Source organism: Denticeps clupeoides, unplaced genomic scaffold, assembly GCF_900700375.1.
Source record: "Denticeps clupeoides unplaced genomic scaffold, fDenClu1.1, whole genome shotgun sequence".
Lineage (NCBI taxonomy): Eukaryota > Metazoa > Chordata > Actinopteri > Clupeiformes > Denticipitidae > Denticeps > Denticeps clupeoides.
This window is the reverse complement of record NW_021629846.1, coordinates 47,508-71,344: the sequence shown is the minus strand read 5'-3', so window position 1 is coordinate 71,344 and position 23,837 is coordinate 47,508. Positions and strand designations below refer to the sequence as shown.

At 51.1% G+C, this 23,837-nt stretch overlaps 1 protein-coding gene, 1 long non-coding RNA gene and 1 pseudogene across 2 annotated transcripts; 2 read left to right on the top strand and 1 right to left on the bottom strand.

The window, feature by feature from the left end:
• The first annotated feature begins 514 nt into the window (after positions 1 to 514).
• On the top strand, positions 515 to 2,940 carry LOC114775932 (N-acetylaspartate synthetase-like; annotated as a pseudogene).
• Positions 2,941 to 4,453: 1,513 nt separating this feature from the next.
• LOC114775925 (DNA polymerase nu-like) lies at positions 4,454 to 22,909 on the bottom strand. Its single transcript, XM_028966607.1, is given in 28 exon segments — positions 4,454 to 4,642; positions 5,126 to 5,187; positions 5,351 to 5,418; positions 5,509 to 5,666; positions 5,668 to 5,698; positions 6,355 to 6,490; positions 6,967 to 7,049; positions 7,466 to 7,577; positions 9,732 to 9,809; positions 10,298 to 10,355; positions 14,587 to 14,652; positions 14,798 to 14,854; positions 14,967 to 15,023; positions 15,108 to 15,203; positions 15,302 to 15,385; positions 16,221 to 16,285; positions 17,063 to 17,123; positions 17,207 to 17,293; positions 17,365 to 17,489; positions 17,800 to 17,912; positions 17,993 to 18,156; positions 18,228 to 18,571; positions 19,340 to 19,391; positions 19,470 to 19,555; positions 19,664 to 20,088; positions 20,353 to 20,407; positions 20,523 to 20,630; positions 21,410 to 22,909. Coding segments are annotated over 27 exon segments (2,889 nt in total). The 5' UTR covers positions 20,599 to 20,630; positions 21,410 to 22,909; the 3' UTR covers positions 4,454 to 4,552.
• Positions 21,574 to 23,817, top strand: LOC114775926 (uncharacterized). Its single transcript, XR_003745343.1, has 4 exons — positions 21,574 to 21,705; positions 21,824 to 21,900; positions 22,153 to 22,250; positions 22,952 to 23,817. It is a non-coding gene; the product is annotated as an uncharacterized LOC114775926 (long non-coding RNA).
• The last annotated feature ends 20 nt before the right edge of the window (positions 23,818 to 23,837 follow it).

Below are 23,837 nucleotides of genomic sequence, written 5' to 3'. Positions count from 1 at the left end.
CTTCTCTCTTACACACCTCTCTTTCTCCCTCTCTCTCTCTCTCTCGCCTCTCTCTCACATCAGCACCCTTTTTCCGTCGCATTCATTTGAACCACGTGCGCCGATGCTGCACCAGTACGATGCGCGCGCACCGGCGACAGTCCAGGCCCCGCCCCCTCCGTGTTGACGGCCAAGCCCCCGCCCCGACACACGCGCGCCGCTGGAGGACGAGGGAGAAAGGACGGCGGCGTCGGGGCGATTTTGGCGTGGGCGTGTCTACTCCTACGGCGCCGCCCACGCTGACCAGGCCGCGGACCAATCAGGGGAGCCGGGAGCCGGCGGCGCCGCGGAACCACGTTATAAACGCGGCGCGGAGCGGCGCGCCGGTTCTTGGCGTGAAGCGGAGTCGAGGGTCGCAGCGCGTCAATCCGCCACAGACCCTCCTCCTCCTCCTCATTCTTCATCCTCATCATCGTCGCCGCCGCCGCCGCGCGCTCCTCTCTCTCCTCCGACACCGCTCCCGCCGCGCCCGCGCATGCAGAGTTCTCCTCCCGACATGGTTTGCGAGACGAAAATCGTTGCGGACGAACGCGACGCCATACCGGCGCCCAAAGCCGACGCCATGATGTGGAGCCCCGCCGCGGCCGCGCCGGACGCCAAGGGGGCGCGCAGCGGGGACGCGCTCCTCATCCGCGAGTACGAGCGCGCCGACCGCGCCGAGGTGCGACGCATCTTCTGCGAGGGCATCACGGAGCGGATCCCCAACACCGCGTTCCGCGGCCTGCGCCGCCACACCCGCACCCAGCTGCTGTACGCGCTGCTGACGCGTGAGTACCCGCGGCGCGTCCCCCGCGGCGCGCCCCCGCCTGGCCGAGAGGAGCGCCCCGCTGCGGGATGCTGCGCAGGCCACGCCTCCTCGGAGTCCGGCGGGGCCACGCCCTCTCCTACACCTGTGTGTGTGTGTGTGCGCGCGCGCGCCCTTACCTCTGTCCCCTCTGTCCCCAGTCGTGTGCTTCGCTGTCACCAAGTCGTGGCGCTGACCTGCTGCGCCCCCTTCGTCCTGCTGGGGGCGCGCTACTACTACAGCAGGGTGGTCATCCTCGCCTACCTGGACAGCGCGCTGCACACCGACATGGCCGACATCGAGGCCTACTACCTGAAGCCGGCAGGTGAGGGCGGGTCAGGGCGTGGCTGGAAGGGGGTGGGGCACTGCAGATATCCCTCACTCCCTACAGCAAGTGCATGTCTGGGGGTCTGACCGAACACACACACACACACACACACACAGCTGCTAAGCAGATTCACACTGTGGAATTGTGGGTAATGCCATTAGACGGAATGGGAGGTGGAACTGGTGGATGTTCTCCCTCTTTGTTTTGCACCCCTGACATCTGTGGGTTCCTCTGTGAGGATCTGGGACTCGTTCAGGTCCGTTGATATTGACCGTGAGGCCGGACACGTTCCTGAGCTCCTCACCGTGACGCAGACTTCAAATGTGCCTGTGGTTTGTCCCCCCACCCCCCCCCATGCCTGGATCAGTGCAGACACACACACCAGGACACAGCAGGTGAGACGTCAGGTCGATGTGACATCATGCTGCCGCCACGCGGGACTGTGCCATCTGTGGTGGGGAACCCCACTTACTACCATCGTGTCCCTGAGTGTGTCCAGGGGGGACTGTCCCTGTCACTACTGACCGGCTTGGGTATGAGTTCTGTCGGGCGGTTGGTTACCGTAGCAACGTGGCTGGGGCTGCGCGCGTAACCGTGTGTTTCTCCGGCAGGTTCCGGCTTCTGGGTGGCGGTGCTGGGCGGCCGCGTGGTCGGGATGGTGGCCGCTCAGGGCCGGGAGGGACGACAACACCGTGGAGCTGCGGCGCATGTCGGTGGACTCGCGTTACCGGCGGTAAAGGCATCGCCAAAGCGCTCGGCCGCCGCGTGCTGGGAGTTCGCCCTGCTCAACAACTACTCCGCCGTGGTCCTGGGCACCACCGCGGTCAAGATGGCCGCCCACAAGCTGTACGAGTCCCTGGGCTTCCGGCGGACGGGCGAGAGCGAGGACTACCGGCCTGCCCGGCATGAGCCGCTAGCCCCTCGCAGAGGCTCTTCTTCCAGATCCGCTACCACCGCTACCCGACTGCAGCTGCGCGAGGAGTGAGGCACGCCCCGCCGCCCGCCCGCCCGGAGAGAGAGAGAGAGAACCTGGAGAAAAGTGCAAGCAGTGACCTTTCACCTCCTCCCTGACCCCTCCCCGCCACTCAGCCCACCACACTCCCTCCCCCGCTCTGTTCTCGCTCGTCCCTCCCCCAGTAGCCGCCGGATGATGCTCGCCTGATTGGATGCTCGCCTCTATTGTGCGGTGGGTTGGGGGGGTGGCGGCCGGAGCACAGCAGGCCGCCGTTTAGAATGCGTGCGATACGTGAGGATGGGGGGTGGGGCCAGACTCCTCCCCCTGCTCCTCCTCCTCGCACCCCATCTCGGCCCTGGTGACGTTGTCCTCCGCGCTGGAGGACGCTGATGAATGTAACTTCCTCGTCACCGTCCGCACGTCTTCCGGGGGGACCTCGTCCTGTCTGTCCGCGTATGCTTTATGGTATGCATGCCCGCGGTTGTGATATTATCTTGTGGAAAACTAGAAGTAAAAATCCGTTGTAGTGCAAGAAAACGTGGCCCTCTGCTGATTTCCTCGACCTTTAACCCCCGAGCCCATCGGTGAGCCCCTGCATGTTGCTTCGTGACGTCACCGCGGCAGTGGGCGGTGGAATGCGAGCTGCAATGCGACTTGTGTGGCATGCCTCTGCGTACGGTGCCTGTTCCTCGCCGTTCTTGCATGAATCCAGTAGAAGAAGAATGAAGTTGGCGGTGGAATTACGTTTGAGTTCCTCCGCGCCACCGCGTACGTTCCCAGTCTTCAACTGAGCCACATGCCGTGCCCGGCTGGGCATCTTGGGGGCGCAGGTGACCCCTTCACCACTGAAGCTTCCGATGTGAATGTATGGGAGGCGGGGTCTCGTTCCGAGGTCTGCCGTTTTTCCTGACTGGCGGTGACGCTCTGGCTCGCTCCTCTGGACCCTGGATGGATGTGGGCGGAGCCGCATTTAGCCGATTTCGTTTTAGTTTCTTTTTTTTGGTTTTGTTTCTGTATTTTTCCTCCCAGAACGGGCCAGCCGCCGGGATCTGGGGAGACCTGCAGCTGCAGAAGATGGCTGCTGTTCCGGAACGTTCCACTGTGAGAGGGGACCCAGGAGGGGGTGCCAGGGAAGCACGCCTCTCCTTTCCTTCGCCGCTCTGCCCCGACCACGCCTGTAGCGCAACAGTCCGGTTTATTCTGTAACACATGCGTCTTTATGTCCACGTTTTTTCTGGGTTTTTTGGTTTGGAAGTTCAGAAATTGCCAAAGCAGAAGGCTTGTTGACTTCCCGCTGTCGCGTCTGAAACGAGACCCCACCCATGTGCCATCTGATCAAGCAATAAGAACAGATCACAAGACTGTCACGGTGAAAGCCTATCTAAAGAAAGGTGGCATCCAATAATAACGTGATCAGTGTCGGCATGGCAACGTCACTGTGAGAAAGTCGAGGCCTTTTTTTATTCTTTTTCTGTCCTACTGTCTGATAAGAATGTGAAAGTGGTCTCCACCAGTTACCATGAGATTCATCTATACTTTTCACCTGCAAGTTTGGGGCGGGGGCTTCTGAAAGCTGTCTGTCTGTTCTCTGCATCTCCATCAATGAATAGAATGATTGTCTTCATTTTAAATGTAAAAAGCGTATTTCTTCTGTAAATAGAAGCTGGGGTGGGTTTTATGGTGGTTCTGTAATTAAAATGCACGACCTGGTTTAAGAGGTTTGCGCTCGCCGCACAGCGGGATCAGCTTTCAGGGCTCCGCCCTGGCGTCCGCTACAACGCCATGAGCCGGGGAATATGCAGTGTCGGGGACGGGGTTGTCCTCCTCCACTCATCTTTTTTCATTTGTCAGGGTCTGGAGGAGATGGATGTATATAAGGTGCCGATTAAAGGAATGATGCATAGCGCTTGATCCGCCTGGTCTGCTGGCTGTTTCCTGGGGGCGGTGGGGACTGCGGGGACCTCGCAGTGGTCCAACTGCGGGGACCTCGCAGTGGGTCAGTGGGTCCGTGTGTGTGAGTGTGACACTTCGCGGCCAGTTTTAGGCAAGAACGTGAGTTTATTACGTAGGACATGGAACAGAACAGCAGGAGAACTGGCCTGGGCCAGTGGGATTTAACACATCCACTCAGCAGAACAAGAGCCAAATGAAGCGTGTGTGTGTGTGTGTGTGTGTGTGTGTGTGTGTTGTGTGTTTGTGAGAGAGAGAGAGAGAACTAGAATGAACTGTAGAACATTGAAAGAAGCGAAATAACAAAAGCAACCAAAAAAAAAAAAAAGAACCAAAGAACTGGTACAATCCAGTCTGGCGCGCGTCATACGGACCCGTCGCCCCCGGATATGGACGGAAAGTGAGCAGGAGGATCGGTTGCCTGGTTACCATGGCAACACGAGGTTGCAGAAAGCGCTCCGGGGGAGTGGGGAGAAGGATCGATGGCAGGGAGGAGTTAATCTTCAGGCCGCGGGGGCCGCGGGAGGGTCAGTTCAGTCATGGACCCCCAGGACGGCCCGCAGGACAGCGCCACCTTCAGGGGAACCTGAGGACGCAACACCGACCTCATTAGACTTAATTGTTCTCGGTTAACCAAATGAATCTTAAACAAATGAGACTACAGAGTGTAGAAGCGTGAAAGAATCTGTTAATTGACTGATTTGCTGCTTTAAGCATCACTAAACGAGGTTAGTGGTTAAAACCGGAGGAATGAAGAAGTGGACCGGATCGGAATCAGCCTTTCAGAGTCAGAGTTTCAGCACCATGGACAACTCCCACCGGCGCTCCGTGTTCCTCTCCAGCGCTGCAGGACTCACATCTCAGCACGCAGAACCACACACAGGGGAGGACCTTGGACGGGCTGCTTATCTAACCCACCCACGGAACCCGAGCTGCGGCTGCGCGCGTGGTGTTAATATCGCGGTTGGGAGGAGAGGAGAGCGCGTTCAGCCCACTTATTAATATCAGAACCCCCAGGTAGACCGCCTATACCAGGCCAGTACACACACACACACACGAGGTAACTCACTTTGAGGTGGACTCCCAGCAGATCAATATGTTGAAGAGACTCCATGGTGCTCTTCACCAGCGCTGCACCACACACACACACACACAAAGCTGCATTAAAGGTGTAAAATGAACGACTGAGAGGACACACTGTACCTATCACATCAAACCATGACGGTTTACAGTAAGTTATGTGGCGTCTGTAATATGTAGTGGGCGGCTTCCATTTTCACTGTCTGGGACCCACCAGCGACCTCCAGCAGCTGCTTCTCCTCCACCTCAAACAGCAGCTCATCATGGATCTGAGCCAGTAGCCTGTAGAGCACGACACACACACACACACACACCATTCTGACAGGTGAAGGTGTAAACCGGGAGGCTTGATGAACCGGCAGAGTGCCGTACCGGGCCGTGAGCGAGGGAGACGAGGCCACGTGAGAGAAGATCTGGATCATGGCCATTTTACACAGATCCGCTGCAGAGCCCTGCACCACGAAGTTCACCGCCTGCCTCTCGGACTGGTTCCGTTTTGCCCGGTCAGGTGACAGGATGTTAGGGAGGAGAACGCCGGTGGCCCATTATGGACGCCACGTAACTATGGGACACACACACACACACACACACTCACACACACATCGAGAGAGTGAGAGCTTTCACAGGGCTGCAGACAGACAACATGCTGGATCTGTAGAATCATCAGCCCCACTGACTGGGAGAGAAGGTTCCAGAACAGGACAATGGGGCTGTCCATTCAGCACAAATCCCCCAGCTGGGGCCAGAGCTGTCGCCCTGTCTGCTTCACGTGTATCCGCATGTTGGCGTCTGACGGGGGGACAAGATGGAATAACTTCACGTCTACCAGCGTCGTCTGCTCACATGTCCTCTCTTCTCTCCTCCTCCTCTCGTGTGTGTGTTGAAGCGTGAATGATTCCCTGGAGGAGTTCCTCCTATATGAGGAATCACAGTGTTGTGTGTGTGTGTGTGTGTGTGTGTTGCGCTATATTAAGAGAAGGAAAGCAGGACAGTGCAGCAGCAGATGAATAATTCTGCTGGCAGAGGCTGCTGGGCCCTCCGTGTGACCCCCCATCTATCCATAACCAGCTTCCAGGTGCCCTGAAGCTTTCTTGGTGATATGTTGGGGACTGGTCCAACACAGACACCATGTCACCACTTCACATCTACATGGGACGCTGGCCACGCTGCTCTGAACTTCTCTCAACGTCCCACGCGTGTCTGACCCGGCGGGGGGACACACCTTGTCTCTGGCACTGCTGGATGGTTCTCTGGATGAAGGGCTGCACCTCTCCGTACGTCTGCAGGAACGTGTCCTGGAGGAGTCTGGCCTGCTCCGTGCTCACGCCCAGAATTCCAGAGAGGCGTTCCCGACCTGACGGAGAGACAGGCAGACAGCGGTGCTGGGAGGCATGGCAGGAGATTGTACCGAGAGTGTGTGTGTGTGTGTGTGTGTGTGTGTGTGTGTTGGGGGGACATTCTTTCAGAATGATGTCACTGTCTCAGGAACACTTTCAATATGACCCACTTGTGTGCTTGTGTGTGTGTGTGTGTGTGTGTGTGTGTGTGAGGGGGGGACGGGGGGACCCTCCCCCACTCTCCATGTCCGACTGTGTTCTAGGGAAGGCCTCCTTTTAGAATTTGGTAACCATGGTGATGTTCCTCTACCGGCCTCACTGTGCTGATGTGGGCTCTCCCATGCTCCGCCTCTGATGCAGACAAAACCTGCTCCTCCTCACACACACACACACACACACACACACACACACACACACAGCTCGAGCTGTTTTAAGCCTTTGTTCCACACCAACACACGGAGGAAGGTGATTGTTCACACATGAAATGTGTCACCTGCTCCATACACCACCGAGTAGACGACCCGCTTGGCCTGGTCCCTGTCCCCCGGACCGACGCTGTCCTCGCTCACGCCCTTCCTGCAGACGAAAGAGTTCCTGCGTCACCGTCGGGACAGGCAGTGCTGGCTCGCTATGTACCGTGTAAGCCACTGTATTTTAATATGAACGTGTATTAAAATACAGTTACTGTGGCAACAGATCACCTTGGCAACCCAACCGGCAGCATCTATAACGTGTGTGTTTTGTGCGTGAACACAAATGAAAGAAGAGCTAAGATCTGGCCCGCCTGTATCTGGTTACCGCCGGCGCGGGGTTTATTGATTGGTCCGCCTCCCGGTCACGTCTGTAATGTAACTGGAAGCAGGTGACACGAAACATGAATCACAAGCATGTGACAGAACAACCTGACGTGGCGTGGACGTGACATGTTTCAGTGGGAACGACTGCGTGAAGAACATCCCGAATGAGGACAGGAACGTGCTGAGATCCCTCACCACTTAGAGGCCAGCATGCTGAAGATGTCGGCACTGGGATCACTGAAGATTCTGAGGAGCTCAGGGTCCGAGGACAGATGAGCCAACAAGCGCAGCTCCACTTGACAGAAGTCTACACACACACACACACACACACACACACACACACATTCAATAAGAAGCACAAACACACAAATCTGTTTTGGTCATCCTTTCTTTTCAGTCTCTATGCGTGTGTGTCACTACAATACCACATGGTTTAATTCATTCTAATGATCTGGCAGTGATTAAACTGACTAATAATGGTCATATCCATTAGCACACACACACACACACACACACACACACACACAGTGAATGAACTTACACAGACAGACACACACAGTCAGTTCCGCTTCAAAAAGAAAGAAACATACAACGTTATTATCTCTCTTTCACTCTGGTTACTTTTTCTGATCCCACACACTGCAGTGTGTGTGTGTGTGTGTGTGTGTGTGTGTGTGTGTGTGTGTGTGAGTGTTACACTGCTCCACATATTCTCCTGTAGTGTGTAATTTTACAGACAGAGGTGTGATTCTTCAGCCAAAGCAGGAGTGCTACTGGGTGCAGACATTCAGTTAGTGAGCATGCAGTCTGGCTTGTGTGTGTGTGTGTGTGTGTGTGTGTGTGCAATAGTGGAGAAGACCTTGAACAGGAGAAGGATGAGTTGGGGAGATGGTGAGGTCAGCTCAACACACACCAGTCACTTACACACTCACTCACTCACTCCCACACACGTACAATCCACATAGTGTTCATGAGAACCCGGAGAACCATGTCACGTGGCCCGTCAGGGTGCACAGACCCTAAAACCGTAATAAAACCGCTCAAGTTACTGAGCAGAGCAGCACATATTTCATCCGTAATAAAGTCCCTGAGGACCCATGATCCTGCACATCTGATCTGGCCCCGTGACACGCCGCGTTCCTGGGTGTGGCTCTCTCGCTCTGTCTCTATCATCGATTTTCCTGCTATGGAGAAGGTTCAGAAATCTGATCACATCTTATCATTAGATGGGGCCGTGGTGACCGAGCGGGTAAGGAAGCGGCCCCGTAAAGGTCGCTGGTTCGAATCCCGAGCCGCCAAGGTGCCACTGAGGTCCCCTTGATGAAGGTCCCGTCCCCACACACTGATCCCCAGGCGCCTGTCATGGTGCCCACTGTCACCAAGGGTGACGGTTAAATACAGAGGACACGTTTCACTGTGTGCTGTGGTGTGTCACGTGACCACTAATCACTTTCTCTTTAGATCCAAACCTCCACCACTGGCCCTGTTGCCCACGGGTGGAGACACTGGAGGGGTCAGCATCTTCACCACCTCTGTGGGAGAAGGGAGGATGAGGGTGTGTGAGCTTCATCCGGAGGAGGAAGATGATAAGGGTGTTAGTATCCTAGCGGGTAACACACTCGCCTATGAACCAGAAGTCCCAGGTTCAAACCCCACTTACTACCATCGTGTCCCTGAGCAGGACACTTAACCCTGAGTGTCTCCAGGGGGGGACTGTCCCTGTCACTACTGACTGTAAGTCGCTCTGGATAAGGGCGTCTGGTAAATGCGGTAAATAACAATGTTGTTCTGTCCTTGATGAAGGTCACCTCCTCCTCCTCCGCACTACTCCCGCATCACTAATGGGTGGCAGGAAAATGCTGGTTTCACCCGAAGAGCAGTGTTGTCATCACATGACCGCACCCAGCAGCATTGTGGGACCTGAGTCTGAGTCCACCAGACAGTTCAGGCACCGGCAGGGAATCTGGGATCGTCGCACCGGATCTGGCTGTGTGAGCATATAAATAAACCGAGCTGGTGGTGTAGAGGATGCAAATGCACACACGCACACACACATAGACACACACGCACACATACATACAGACACACACACACGCACACACATACACACAGACTCTTTCTGTCCTTGTTCCTGGCAGCACTGCAGGAACAGTAGGAAGCTTCCTCTGATCGGACATGACAAGACAACAGCTGACACACACACACACACACACAGAGTTTGTCTGCTGGTGTCTGGTACTCGTTCTGATTTCAGGCCAGGTTGGATCAGGGCATGTACCCGACACCCTGTTCTCTGCGCCGCCTGCCAGGCTGGGATGTCCCCAGTGTAACCCATTACGAAACCATGTACACACACACACACACACACACAAAAGTGTCCCTTATACTTTTCAACTTTCAACTTTTCAACACAATTATATAAAAAACAATAAGCGGTTGTGACAATGTGTGACAGTGACACCTGCAGACAGGAAGGTCCAGCCGGGCCGAGGGATGAACATGGCACGTGGGTGCACTGTCACTAGCTCCGCCCCCTTCCCTACAGAGAGACCAAGAGGAGAATCAAACCAAGGACAGCAGACGTCTCAGACATGGATTAAGAGGTGTGAACGATTCGATTGAGAAGACGTAAGGACGTTTTAACTAGAAATCACCAATCAACGTCATTATGATTTAATCCATGATGTTCTGCACTGCGTTCTGTAGATTACTACAGAACCTTCTTCTCCTGGCTGCTGCTGGTGAGAACATGAGCCAGGAAGAGTGCAGACAGCAGAACGGCAATCATGTGATCATGTAACATGTATGTGCCTGACCTTAACGGCCATTAACGTTAACACACACACACACACACACACAGACCAATGATAGAGAAGCTCCGGGTAAAGAGTGGACATCTCGTCCCTTCTCTACACGTCCCCAAGCATCAAGAGTTTAATACATAGAGACGGTTAAAAGAGCTCAGGGAGGAAGGACAGGAGGACAGAGTGTGTGTGTGTGTGTGTGTGTGTGTGTGTGAGTACACACCCTGCACATACTGCTTCTTGCTGATCATCAGGGATTGTCTTGGCAGAGCTTGAAAGTTCTTAAAAAAAACAACAACATGAAGGTCAGACCGTGAGAAACGACACACACTTACAGTCAGTAGTGACAGGGACAGTCCCCCCTGGAGACACTCAGGGTTACAGTTGGTAGTTACAGGCACAGTCCCCCCCTGGAGACACTCAGGGTTACAGTCGGTAGTTACAGGGACAGTCCCCCCCTGGATAAGATCAGGGTTACAGTCGGTAGTTACAGGGACAGTCCCCCCCTGGACACACTCAGGGTTACAATCAGTAGTTACAGGGACAGTACCCCCCTGGAGACACTCAGGGTTACAGTTGGTAGTTACAGGCACAGTCCCCCCCTGGAGACACTCAGGGTTACAGTCGGTAGTTACAGGGACAGTCCCCCCCTGGACACACTCAGGGTTACAATCAGTAGTTACAGGGACAGTACCCCCCTGGAGACACTCAGGGTTACAGTTGGTAGTTACAGGGACAGTCCTTCCCTGGAGACACTCAGGGTTACAGTCGGTAGTTACAGGGACAGTCCCCCCCTGGATAAGATCAGGGTTACAGTCAGTAGTTACAGGGACAGTCCCCCCCTGGAGACACTCAGGGTTACAGTCGGTAGTTACAGGTACAGTCCCCCCCTGGATAAGATCAGGGTTACAGTCGGTAGTTACAGGGACAGTCCCCCCCTGGACACACTCAGGGTTACAATCAGTAGTTACAGGGACAGTACCCCCCTGGAGACACTCAGGGTTACAGTTGGTAGTTACAGGCACAGTCCCCCCCTGGAGACACTCAGGGTTACAGTTGGTAGTTACAGGGACAGTCCCCCCCTGGATAAGATCAGGGTTACAGTCGGTAGTTACAGGGACAGTCCCCCCCTGGACACACTCAGGGTTACAATCAGTAGTTACAGGGACAGTACCCCCCCTGGAGACACTCAGGGTTACAGTTGGTAGTTACAGGCACAGTCCCCCCCTGGAGACACTCAGGGTTACAGTCGGTAGTTACAGGGACAGTCCCCCCCTGGATAAGATCAGGGTTACAGTCGGTAGTTACAGGGACAGTCCCCCCCTGGATAAGATCAGGGTTACAGTCGGTAGTTACAGGGACAGTCCCCCCCTGGACACACTCAGGGTTACAATCAGTAGTTACAGGGACAGTACCCCCCTGGAGACACTCAGGGTTACAGTTGGTAGTTACAGGCACAGTCCCCCCCTGGAGACACTCAGGGTTACAGTCGGTAGTTACAGGGACAGTCCCCCCCTGGATAAGATCAGGGTTACAGTTGGTAGTTACAGGGACAGTCCTTCCCTGGAGACACTCAGGGTTACAGTCACTAGTTACAGGAACAGTCCCCCCCTGGAGACACTCAGGGTTAAGTGTCTTGCTCAGGGACACGATGGTAGTAAGTGGGTTGAACCTGGGACTCTGTCTGGATTGTAACTACACAACCACCGCACACAAAGCAATTCAGATGATGAGCGTGTTGCTCCACGTCTCATGTAACACTGGAGACATTTCTGCTCCTGCCGCGTGTACAGAGATCCAGAAGAAGCTGCAGGTGTCAGTGGGCTCACGTGACCTGGTGACCGTAAACAACGGCAAAGCGATGCGTCTGCAGGACCCTGTTCTGTACGGTGAAAGTGACCTCTGTATTTAACCCTGCCGCTTGGCATGGGGCGTGGCACCTCAGTGGCGGATCGGGATTCGAACCTTCTGATTACGGCCAGCGTGTACCGGTCTGAAGCAGCGTGAGCGGATCAGGAATCCTCTCTGGTCGGACTGCAGGGCTTCAGTACCGAGCGTGTGTGTGTGTGTGTGTGCCTACAGGAAGGTCACTCGGCACCGGTCGACCCCCTGAGCACGGTCAGTGTCTGGGCCACGCCCGCTTCAGGTCCAGCAGTCATCACAAACACAAACATGGTCAACATTATAATTAATCCCATTAACTCCATTCATTTCTATATTCATCTCTACTGAGTAAAATATGTGGGCTTTTCACAGCAGATCATAAATATAAAACCGCGCGGAGAACAAATGTAATTTATCAACATTGTGCAGCTAAAAATATCGACATTTGCGAGAGAAATGTTCGTCTGATGTATGATATTGATTATCTGGCACTCCCCGCTGCCCAGGAGCTGGTTCTCAGGTTCACATCATCAATAATTCACCCGAGCAGCGGACACTTCCCATCATGCACTGAGCTTCATCTTGTCCCCTCGGATTCTCCCAGTCCGCGCAGAGCGGCGCAAAGGGACGGTTGCCAGGCCGACAGAAGGCTGCGCCCCGGCCCGCGGGCCTTATTCCTTCTCAGCATATGGCGAGACGACCATGAACCGTGTCAGTTCCGGCTTCAGACAGTCAGTCATGTGACAGCTCCTCTTCCTGTGTAGCCTGCAACACGCCGAAACTCCGGCTCACGGCGCTGCAGGAAGATCTTCACAAGGCACCACTGTTGTTCTGCTTTAGAACCAGGTTCTAGATTCTGGTTGCCTTGCTGGAAATTGCGTTGCATTGAGATGAAGCTCAGAAGACGAGGTGAAGCTCAGGGTCATCAATGCGGCTTTGATCAAAACGGTGTTGTCTGTAAGAAGCCTTACAGGAAGCGTTGTCATGACGACCCATCCTCCAGTTGCGCCAGTGCTCCACAGCAAACTGCGCTGTTAAATAAAGTTCATACGGTGTGTGTGTGTGTGTGTGTGTGTGGGGTGACAGTAATTACACAGGGGACGCAGAATAACATGGCACCACACGCGTGATGGGCTTTCCTACACAGACGCTGAATCCAGACAGGGAATGGTACAATGGAGAGTTTGGACCATGTCCAGAGTCTCCCAGAACCTGGTGTCCAGCGTCAGCACTGGTTTCTGCTGCAGGAGCCGTGATGTAAGTAAGGCAGATGAATAACGTTAATTCAGAGGTTATGAATAACGTTGACAGAGCGTTCCGGGAACACGGCTCAGGCAGTGAACACCAAATCATCTGCCTAGCAGACACACAGTGTGTGTGCACTTGTTCCTTTGGTTCCTGAGGAAAACCTGACTCTGTGTGTGTGTGTGTGTGTGTGTGTGTGTGTGTGTGTAAATCTAGTGACAAGGATTTTTTCTCTCACCTAAGATGAACTCACATTTCCAGTCTGTACTCAGCAAACCTGACAAACGTGGCAGCAGAGACTAGAGGAGTGTGCGTGAGTGCGCTGCCGACAATTACACACACTTCTGTCCTCACAACAACAACACACACACACACACACAACGTGCTGAACCATACATCCCGAGTTCTGCCTCTGCTGCAGATCACCCCCACCACATCTTCAGAGAGCAGCACTTCAGTGGCACTGGAATCCACTGTGTTCTGGATTGTCTCTGCAAGTTCTCTTAAATGTGTTGGTGTTGAGCGCAGCATCACAGCTGCATCTACAAAGCCAATACACCAGGGTGAAATGCAGATGTATAACCCACAGATCATTTAACACTCTACAGTCCAGTCTGTAAAAGTGTAACACGCCCGTATGGGTGGTACACAGGTACCAGACAGGTGGTGCATATCAGCCCCATCTTCATATGAACCCCATTTACAGCATTTACCAGACGCCCTTATCCAGAGTGACTTACAGTCAGTAGTTACAGGGACAGTCCCCCCCTGGAGACACTCAGGGTTAAGTGTCCTGCTCAGGGACACGATGGTAGTGAGTGGGGTTTGAACCTGGGTCTTCTGGTTCGTAGGCGAGTGTGATACACACATTATTTTGTTTAAGGAAGCGGCCCTGTAATCAGAAGGTTGCCAGTTTGAATTCTGATCCGCCAAGGTGCCACTGAGGTGATGGGTTAAATGCAGAGGACAAATTTCACTGTATGCACCGTGTGCTGTGCTGCTGTGTATCACAAGTGACAATCACTTCACTTTATTATAGTGGCTAAGGAACCACTCCCGTAATCGGAAAGGTTGTGGGTTCAAATCCCAAAGCTTGATGAAGGTCCCGTCCCCACACACTGGTCCCCGGGCGCCTGTCATGGTGCCCACTGCTCACTCAGGGTGACGGTGAAATGGAGAAGACACATTTCGTTGTGTCACTTCAAGTTTTAGTTTGCAGCTTGGAGCCTGGAGTTGAAGGGACTCTTTGATCGTCCCACTTTCCAGCCCTTGTCTGCATTTTAGGCTGATACCCCTCCACCCAGCATCAGAACTGACTTGGCATCCATATATGTGTATTATCCTCATCATCATCATCATCATCATCATCAGGAAGAGACTCACTGGATGTCTGGCTGACAGTCTGCCACTCACAGCCCTTGTCTGATTCCATGTGGGGGAGACAAATGCCTGAAAGACACAGACAGGGAAGGACATGGCATTTATAGTGAGTAAAAGCGATGAACTTTTTGGGTTTGGAACCCTGCATGGAACCACCACCACGGTGCAGGGACACTGAGGACCCCGCAGAGCAGCCGGTGTGCTGCAAACTCACCATGTTGGAGGTGCAGGACAGGATGCCGTCCACAAACGTGGACTTGATCTTGTGCACCTGGGCAGAAGAGAAGCAGTCTTTTTTCATTCCGCCTTCTCAAATGTCCCTCTTGCCACCGTCCCCACCCACTCTTAAGTTGCTGCTGTTTTGTGACGAGACACCAACACACCTGCCTGTACTCCAACACGATCATGGGCAGTGGGTGGAGGTCCTGAAGCTGCAGCAGCTGCCAGACAGAGGGGTGGTGCGTGAGAAGGTGACGTAGTGTCCCTACAGAGCTGGTTCTGTGTGTGTGTGTGTGTGTGTGTACCACAGCCTCCGATGTTGACTGCTGCTGCGTGAGGAGGGTCTTGGGAAGTTTCTTTTGCTCGCAGCGGTCATGCAGACGCAGCTTCTCAAACAAAACCTGCAGAGAAAGAAATGAATATTGTACAGAATACAAAAAGCTGGACCATCATGATCACAAACACACTCACAGACAAGTAGAAAATAGAGGTTTCCCACCGTTCTGAGCTGAGTGTTGCTGGACACCAGGAACTGCTGACCGGCGGCCAGATGAGCCTCCTGCTCCAGCTGCTTCAGCTTTGACTGACGGAGGCGGGGGGGCAATAATTTATCTTTCTTTACTATTGATCTGAATCAAAGTGCAAATGTAAAACGCGCTGTACAATGCAGCATGATATGAATAATATGGTCTCACCCTATATCACTTTTTAAAAAACCTCACACTGATCCCACACTGACACCTTGTGGTTAAACACAGCAATGGCGTCGCATCAGAGGGGTGGGGGGTTCCGGCTTTCCAGGAATTGCCCTGAACACTTTGTACCCTCTTCTGTCCCACATATTATCAGTCTTCATCACCCCAAATGACCCAAGCCAGGGCTGATCAACATCCCATCCCTCCTGTGAGCCAAGCGCTATCTGCATGTGTTAATCCATGATTAAATCATTGTCGGTGTTAATTCAATTCTGCATTAACATGATCATCGGCAAACCAATTCGACTTTTTTTACAGAACACTTTACAACTACAAGTAAACCAAAGTGGTGTACGCAGGGCTCATGTTTACATACTGCTGCATTTTGTTCCCTCTGAACGTCACTAACCCCACAAGAGAAGTGACCCAGTGGGGCGGAGACATGGGCGTGGATCCAGAGAGAACTGGTTTCAATTTGTAAAATGTAAAAAGTTGAGGACCACTGACGCCCACCTAAATCTTCAGTCGTGAAAACTACACAATCACCAGAGTCTGTTGCTAGAAATATGTTGTCACAAACCCTTACAAGAGCCGATTCAGTGATATGTAAGGATTTAAAATTAGCACAAAAGAAATCCCTTTAAAACACTGCTGTTGCAAAAGCTCCAGTGGGGCAATGGTAGTACGAGGTACATGTATGTGTGTGTGTGTCTGTGTTAGTACCCCCAGCATGCCCGAGGTCTTCTTCAGCGCCTCTCGGTCCACATGGATTCTGTAACTCTCCATGGCTGAAACATAAAAGAAGAAGAGCAGATATTACAGGAGCCAAATTCAAGACTTTTTAAGACCTTTTCAAGGCCTTAGGGTCTTCATCAGGGTTGTCAACTACATTTGTCCAAGGGCCAGAGTTATTCTCGGCAGACGCTGCGAGGGCTAGATGCTCTTCTAAAATACAATGTTAATGGAATTTTATCTTAAGAAATATATTATTATTTTGCGAAAGCCCCCTGCAGTAATAAATACTGCATTTGTGAACCCGGAAATCTGGCGGATTTCTGACAGATTGAAGGCTTCTTTCATTTGATTAAAAAGAAAAAAGTGTAGGAACATGCTTTCCCCTCCTAACTAGGCTATTCCAGTCATATTTTTTAATATAAGGTGAACATGTCCACAGGTGAGGGCAGAATTTAGCTGTCTGGCCCCATAGGTGGTTCCGCTAATTCCAATACAAAACACATATTAGAAATTTGCCAAATTATTTAGCGGTTACCAGTAAATACAATATTTTAAAGACCTTTAACTCTTGATTTAAGGATTACTAGTAATTTTATATTATATTTAAGGCCTTAATTTTCAAAAATTAAATGTAAGACTTTTTAAGGATCCGTGCAAACCCGGTATTAACAGTTTTACAGGTATATACATAAGTTTTTCTATTTATACAGGTGTGTTTCAGTAAATATACATGTTATTTAATCATGCAAATAAAAAATACTTGCTGAAATCAAAGCCAGACTTTCTGGTGTGTGTTTGTGTGTGCGTGTGTGTGGCAGTGAGTGTGTTACCTGCCAAAATGGGAATCATCTTGTGCTCCATTTGAGAATAAAGACCCCATAAGCGAGTGACCTGAAGGCACACATATCGTCTGACTGACTGACTGACTGTGTCTTTGTGTGTGTGTGTGTGTGTGTGTGTGTGTGTAGCCATGCCTGCAGCCTGGACCTCAGCTTGAACATCAGCCTGTACAGCAGGTGTAGATTAGCCGCGACCTGCGAGAGAGAAGAGGTGGAGTGGCGCTGCGACCCATAAAAGGAAATCTCGCCGCTGCGGTTCTCACCCTACTGGAACCCAGAGAGGAATCGCGGGCTGGAGGAAGAGAGCCAGGAGTCTGGGGACAGTGCTTGTCCACCAACTCCTGGAAACACGAGGCGGAGTCAGCTGGATCCAGCAACCAGGCCGCAATCTGGGGGTCCAGAACCTGTGACAACCCCACTATAAAGAGCAAACACACATTTACATTTTACATCTGGCCACACCCACAATCCCCAGATAACAAGCAGCCCCATCTATGGACACCTGGGACAATGTGGAGACCCCTTTCCACCAAATGATTTCATTTGTTAAATTAACATTTTTACATTCACATTTACAGCATTTACCAGACGTCCTTATCCAGAGTGACCCCTCCTGGAGACACTCAGGGTTAAGTGTCCTGCTCAGGGACACCCTAGGCTACTACCACATCAGACTCTTCTGGTCTCTCTCTGAACAAGTGTGTGTGTGTGTGTGTGTGTTAACATGCCTTGTTTCCAGCTGAGTGTGTGTGTGAAGTGCTGTAACACCGAGCGCAGCAGGTCTTTGGCTTTGTAACAAACCACCTGCATGTCAGCCGACAGCACCAGCATCATCAGGTCCCTATAAGACACACAGACAGATTCATGTACACGCCCCATTCAAACGAGTGTTTTACAGCTCCGCCTACACACACACGGAACCTGGTGAAGGTATCGGGGTTCTGGTCGGCCTCCTTCTGGGCCCAGCGCAGCCTCTTCTCCAGCCGTAGGTAGACCAGCTTGCCTTCCGCACCACTCTCTGGACAAGCCAGGTCCATATGAGCCTTTATCAGAACCAGGATGCCACTCATGCAGGGGTGGTCCTTCTGTACACACACACAAGCATGAAAAAAAACCCCACAAAATCACATAAAGGGACACGAGGCCTGTGTCCCACCTGCTCTGGGTCCAGCTGCGTGCTGCCATCCTGGTACACCATGGTGAGGACCAGCGCGCGAGCACGCGAAGCCTCCTCCAGCAAAGCCCTCCTTTCCTGCCCCGTCAGCCGGCCCGCGTCGCACACGCAGGGGTCAGAGGTCAACGGCAGGCTGAGTCTGGGCGCTGCATGGGCCTGTTGCGGGCGGTGTGGCGCGGGGAAGTGGATGTGAATCCGGTCACGTTCGCTCGGCTTCTCTCTCTTTGGGCTCAGCGGAGAGGTTCCGCCGCTGCTCTTCCTCTTCGTCGAGGTCCCCGAGCCAGGGGACGAGGCGGCGGGGACGCACTCAGGCAGCTCCACAACATCTTCCAAGGAACCCAGACCAAAATTACAGCAGCTTTCCACCCACCATCATCAAGAAGGCTGCAGGCAGGGTCAGTATTGCGAGACACTTGCGAGACACTTTACTTTACTTTACTTTAATTTACTTTACTTTACTTTACTTTACTTTACTTCACTTTACTTTACTTCACTTTACTTTATTTTATTTTACTTTACTTTACTTTAATTTACTTTACTTTACTTTACTTTACTTTATTTAGCAGACGCTTTTATCCAAAGCGACTTACAAGAGGACGACACCAGCAATTCTCGTTCCATTTCTATAGAATATTGAGTCTACAAACTAAGAGACCTGATAAGGCCGAACTTGTCAGTGAAGAGCATGCTCAGAGATTGTTAGGTGCTAGACGAAGAAAAATTATAATGTATTTATACATTTTTGTATTGTTTGTGCAGCGCAGCACACGGTGACGCGGCGAAACGTGTCCTCTGTATTTAACCGTCACCCTTGGTGTGCAGTGGGCACCATGACAGGCGCCCGGGGAGCAGCGCGTGGGGACGGGACCTCAGTGGCACCTTGACGGTTCGGAAGTTGAACCGGCAGCCTTCCGATTACGAGTCCTCGTCCTTACTAGGCCGCCACTGCCTTTTTTCTCTTTCTTTACAAACAACAAAATTCCAGTGGTTCGTGAAATAAAGATGCCTGTTGGTGGGTGTTATATTTGACAGTAAATATAGTAAACATGTTTACTGTACAGCGCAGCAGGATTCATTTTACAGCGTTATGGTACCTGAGACCGGTGCGGCTGACACCACTGGACGCCCACCACCGGAGACACCAGCCTAGAAGACCAACAAGTCATAAACTCTGACAGAGGAGCAGCGACAGGGTTCCACGACGTGGTAGAGGATGACTTCTACCTGTCTGCGGAGCGGAGGTACGTGTGGCAGGGCTGTGGCGGTGGGCGGGGCCACCTCACTCCTGGGAAAAACCACGGCAAGGCGGCCTGGGTGAGCAGAGGACAAGGGGACAGAAAAGAAGGACAGTTTTCATTCTTTTCGACTACCCCAGCTTGTGACATATATGATAATTAATATTATTAATAATAATACACCTCTGTTGATTGCACAATGTTCCTTTCTCTTCTCAGGCTGTCTCCTGTCCCCCCGCGTCCCACCTACATGCCATTTGTCTGGACAGAAATCAGTTCGGCTCCTGACATCGCGCTGTTGGGGCAGTGTGATATTTCCTTGACCTTTGACCTTCTCCAGTTGAAAAGTGGCCAGCTGGGTTCTCACCGTTAGTTTGTCTCTGCTATTACAGTAATTCCCAAAATTCCTGTCCTCGTATGCTGTTGGTCTCTCACCGTGACTGTCGGTGTGACGTTGCTTTCTTTGAGTGGTCGTGTAGCTTGCAAGCGACGGTGTCTCCAAGTGGCTACACGGCCTTGTAAGAAACTGTCCCTCCGTGCTCCGAGGCACGTGGTGGTGGTATCGGGAGGACATCTCCCACTGAGGACCTGCATCTACTGGTACTGACCTGTTGGACAGAATTTGCGCGCTTCTTTTACCTCATACCACTGTCCTACACGATTCAAGACTCACTGAACTAAATACACACAGCTTCTCCCTAATACGGTTTACCCTCCTGTCTATCTACTTATGCTTTTTAATGGTAAGGTTCTCTGTGCTGTAATAGGCTTGTGATGTTAAACAGCATATCTGTATCTGTACAGGGCATTGAAGACAAGAGTATGATAAATACCGTAAATGTAAATGCTAATGGTAGAAGAGCGACTCTAACCTGCTGGTGAGCTGCTGGGTTCTGCTCCAGCTCTGCCGACTTGAGTCTCTGCAACCTGTGAACTCACCAAAGCGCGATTTGAAAGCAGCAGTCGAGCTCGCCGTCGACAGTAACATACTGCTGCAAGATGAGGTTCAGGTATGGAATATGCGCCTGGCTGTCCACCTCACCTGCATGCTGCTGCCTCAGCGCAGCCAGAACGGCCTGCGCAGGTGCAGACAGGCGGTGGTTCCACCAGTCCTCCATCACTGTATCATGGTGCACGTCAATCAGAAAACCTACAAAAGCAGGTGGTTTAACGTCACTTTATTTTTAACCAGTTCATTTTTCCATTTGTACCATTCTGCAGTCATAATGATTTAGAATATATATCAGATACCAAATTAATTAGTATTTAATCAAAACATAACTCGAGATTTTGACAGAAGATCATAACTTCTTCGCTGAGGATGTTCTTATACTGCATGTCTATTACAGTTCACTCTGTATGTTGGGCCTATAGTGCAAATTTCAATGTGAATAGATTTGAACAGATATAATTTACCTCAGATTTGAACAGATGTAAATTACCATCGACTTAACAGATATTATTCACCTCAGGTTTGACCAGATATAATTTACCTCAGATTTGAACAGATGTAAATTACCATCGATTTAACAGATATTATTCACCTCAGGTTTGAACAGATATAATTTACCTCAGATTTGAACAGATGTAAATTACCATCGACTTAACAGATATTATTCACCTCAGGTTTGAACAGATATAATTTACCTCAGATTTGAACAGATGTAAATTACCATCGACTTAACAGATATAATTTACCTCAGATTTGAACAGATATAATTTACCTCAGATTTTAACAGATGTAAATTACCATCGACTTAACAGATATTATTCACCTCAGATTTGAACAGATATAATTTACCTCAGATTTGAACAGATGTAAATTACCATCGATTTAACAGATATTATTCACCTCAGGTTTGAACAGATATAATTTACCTCAGATTTTAACAGATGTAAATTACCATCGACTTAACAGATATTATTCACCTCAGGTTTGAACAGATGTAACTTCCCAACTTAATAAATGTTCTTTATTTGACCATCCTCCCGTTTCTACGTACGAATTTCAGCCGTGACCCGTCACGTATCTGTCCACCAGATGGCGCTACTTTCCCTGCTCGTCTTTTTTATTTCTGCTTCCTAATGGAACGTTCAGAGTGCATCAGCAGACTGTGGAATGTGTTAGAAGAGTCCAACTGCTAGTAACAATAATCATCATCGAATACGCGTAGAATTGTTCTTGTTTTTTCTTGATGTGTGACCGTCCTGGCCTAGCGGGAAAGGTGAGAAGCGAGTTTGCGTTGCATTTTTATGTATATAAAGCGCAGTTTCAATTTTCGGGTATCGGTCCGTGGCGGAATGTGATGCGTGGGTTCTGACGTCATTTCCGGGTCACGGTAGACGCGGCGTCGCTTGATGGTGGTGACGTGTAAATGTGTAAACTGGGCCACGGTGGACAGGCACGAGTTGATATGAAGGTGAGTTCGTCACTTAATCGTTAAATGTACTTACAGTCTCGTGATTTACAATTATTCCACCAGCACTAATGTGTAGGTTATTCAGCATGGTTGACATAAATCTACATTTTCAACTCCCCTATATTCACAGATGCTTCATTTGGAAGTACAATGTCCTATATGATGTTTTAGTAATGTCAGTGTTCCCCAAGTCGTCCTGGTGAGGGACAAGGCCACGCTTTTAAACCTGGCTGTACGCCGGTCCCCTCGCAGGTCCCCGCCTGTCTCGGTTCTCTACTCATTATCAGTACAGCCCTGGACCCAACAGGAGGTGAGGAGAAGAACCACGTGGATGGTGCGATGCTCCTTTGGTGAGTGGTGGTGGAAACAACAGGAACAACAATGTGCCACAGCAAATAAATCACATTATGAATCAAGTTATCTTTACTTTTTATATTATATTATTTGCTTTTTCCAGAGTCTTCTGTTGTCATGGCTGCAGAATGTTTTAATAGGTGGATTCCAGTCCGTGGGACGACTGTGTTGAATAAATGAATCCGAACGTACTCTGCCCTGTCAAAACCATCCAGAAAACTCTCCTCGCGGTTCAATTGTCCGTGGCATCCGGTGAGGCTAATGGAGCGCGGCGTGGCTGGGCGCTCTTCAGGCCTTCTATTCTATTCAGTGATTTACAGGGAATGTAAATCACTGCATCACATCAAGATGTTTGCGGTCTTGTCACGATGCGGAAATTTCAAACTTACCGATGTAAACATTGGGTCCTCCAGGTAGCTGGGGGAGGGGCTGCCCGCTGCAATGCCCGATGAAAATTTCTCAAGTCTGCCGGAAAATTCTGTGAACCGGCAAGATGCTAAACTGGATTTTAAACTGGATCTAATTGGTATCAAAGTCAATACAAAATTGTATCGCAATACAGCTTGACTTACAGGACGATTCACATGAATCCATGGAGCATGTTCAACACCTACAGCATAGCATAGTGTTAGTGCTGTATTGCTTACATGCTGTACGATTATTGGCCAATAATAATGTGAAGTATTTATCATTGCAGATGATGGAAACAACTTCAATCATGGAAGACGTGGAATGAAAACTTCTGTACAGTTGTCAGAAATGTGGCAAAGGCCATAGACAAGTTCACAAGCTGAAGATGCAGAAGAGAGCGCGTCCAGTGGAGAAGCCCCGCCTCTTCCCGCACGTTTCACATCTTAATCGACACCACCAGCGGATACGCAGTGGAGAGAAACCCCTCAAGTTTCACGTTCGGGATATCTCAAAAGCCACAAGAGGACGCACACCGGAGAGAAGCCCTACCACTGTGAGCAGTGCGGGATGACATTTTCACAAGCCGGATAGAAAGTGCTCCGTGGTGTTCAGTGTGGGAGGCGTTACTTAAACAGTGAAATTTGGGTGTAGTGACCTAGCGGGTAACACATCCAGGTTCAAACCCCACTTACTACCATCGTGTCCCTGAGCAGGACACCCAGGGGGGGACTGTCCCTGTAACTACTGACTGTAAGTCGCTCTGGATAAGACCCAATATCCAGAACCCCATATAAAAAGCCACTCGACCGGTGGTTCCCAACCCATTTCCCCGGTTTTAACATGCATGTATGTATTTGTCAGAATACAATTTTACTCGGTTGTTACTGGCTTTGCGTTCTCGGTGACTTTACACATATTTAAATATGTTATGCTTTGTTAGGATTATACATTGAACTGTGAACTGGTGCCGAAATGTCCTCATATTGCTCATAAACCCAGACGTGCCATCGGTTGTCCACCAGAATCTGATCATACCTCTATGTACCATCCCACCTCTACAACTCATACAAAATGCAGCAGCACGACTGATCTTCAACCTTCCCAAGTTCTCCACACCGCCCCTCTGCTACGTTCCCTCCACTGATACCCAGTAGCTGCACACATCAGGTTCA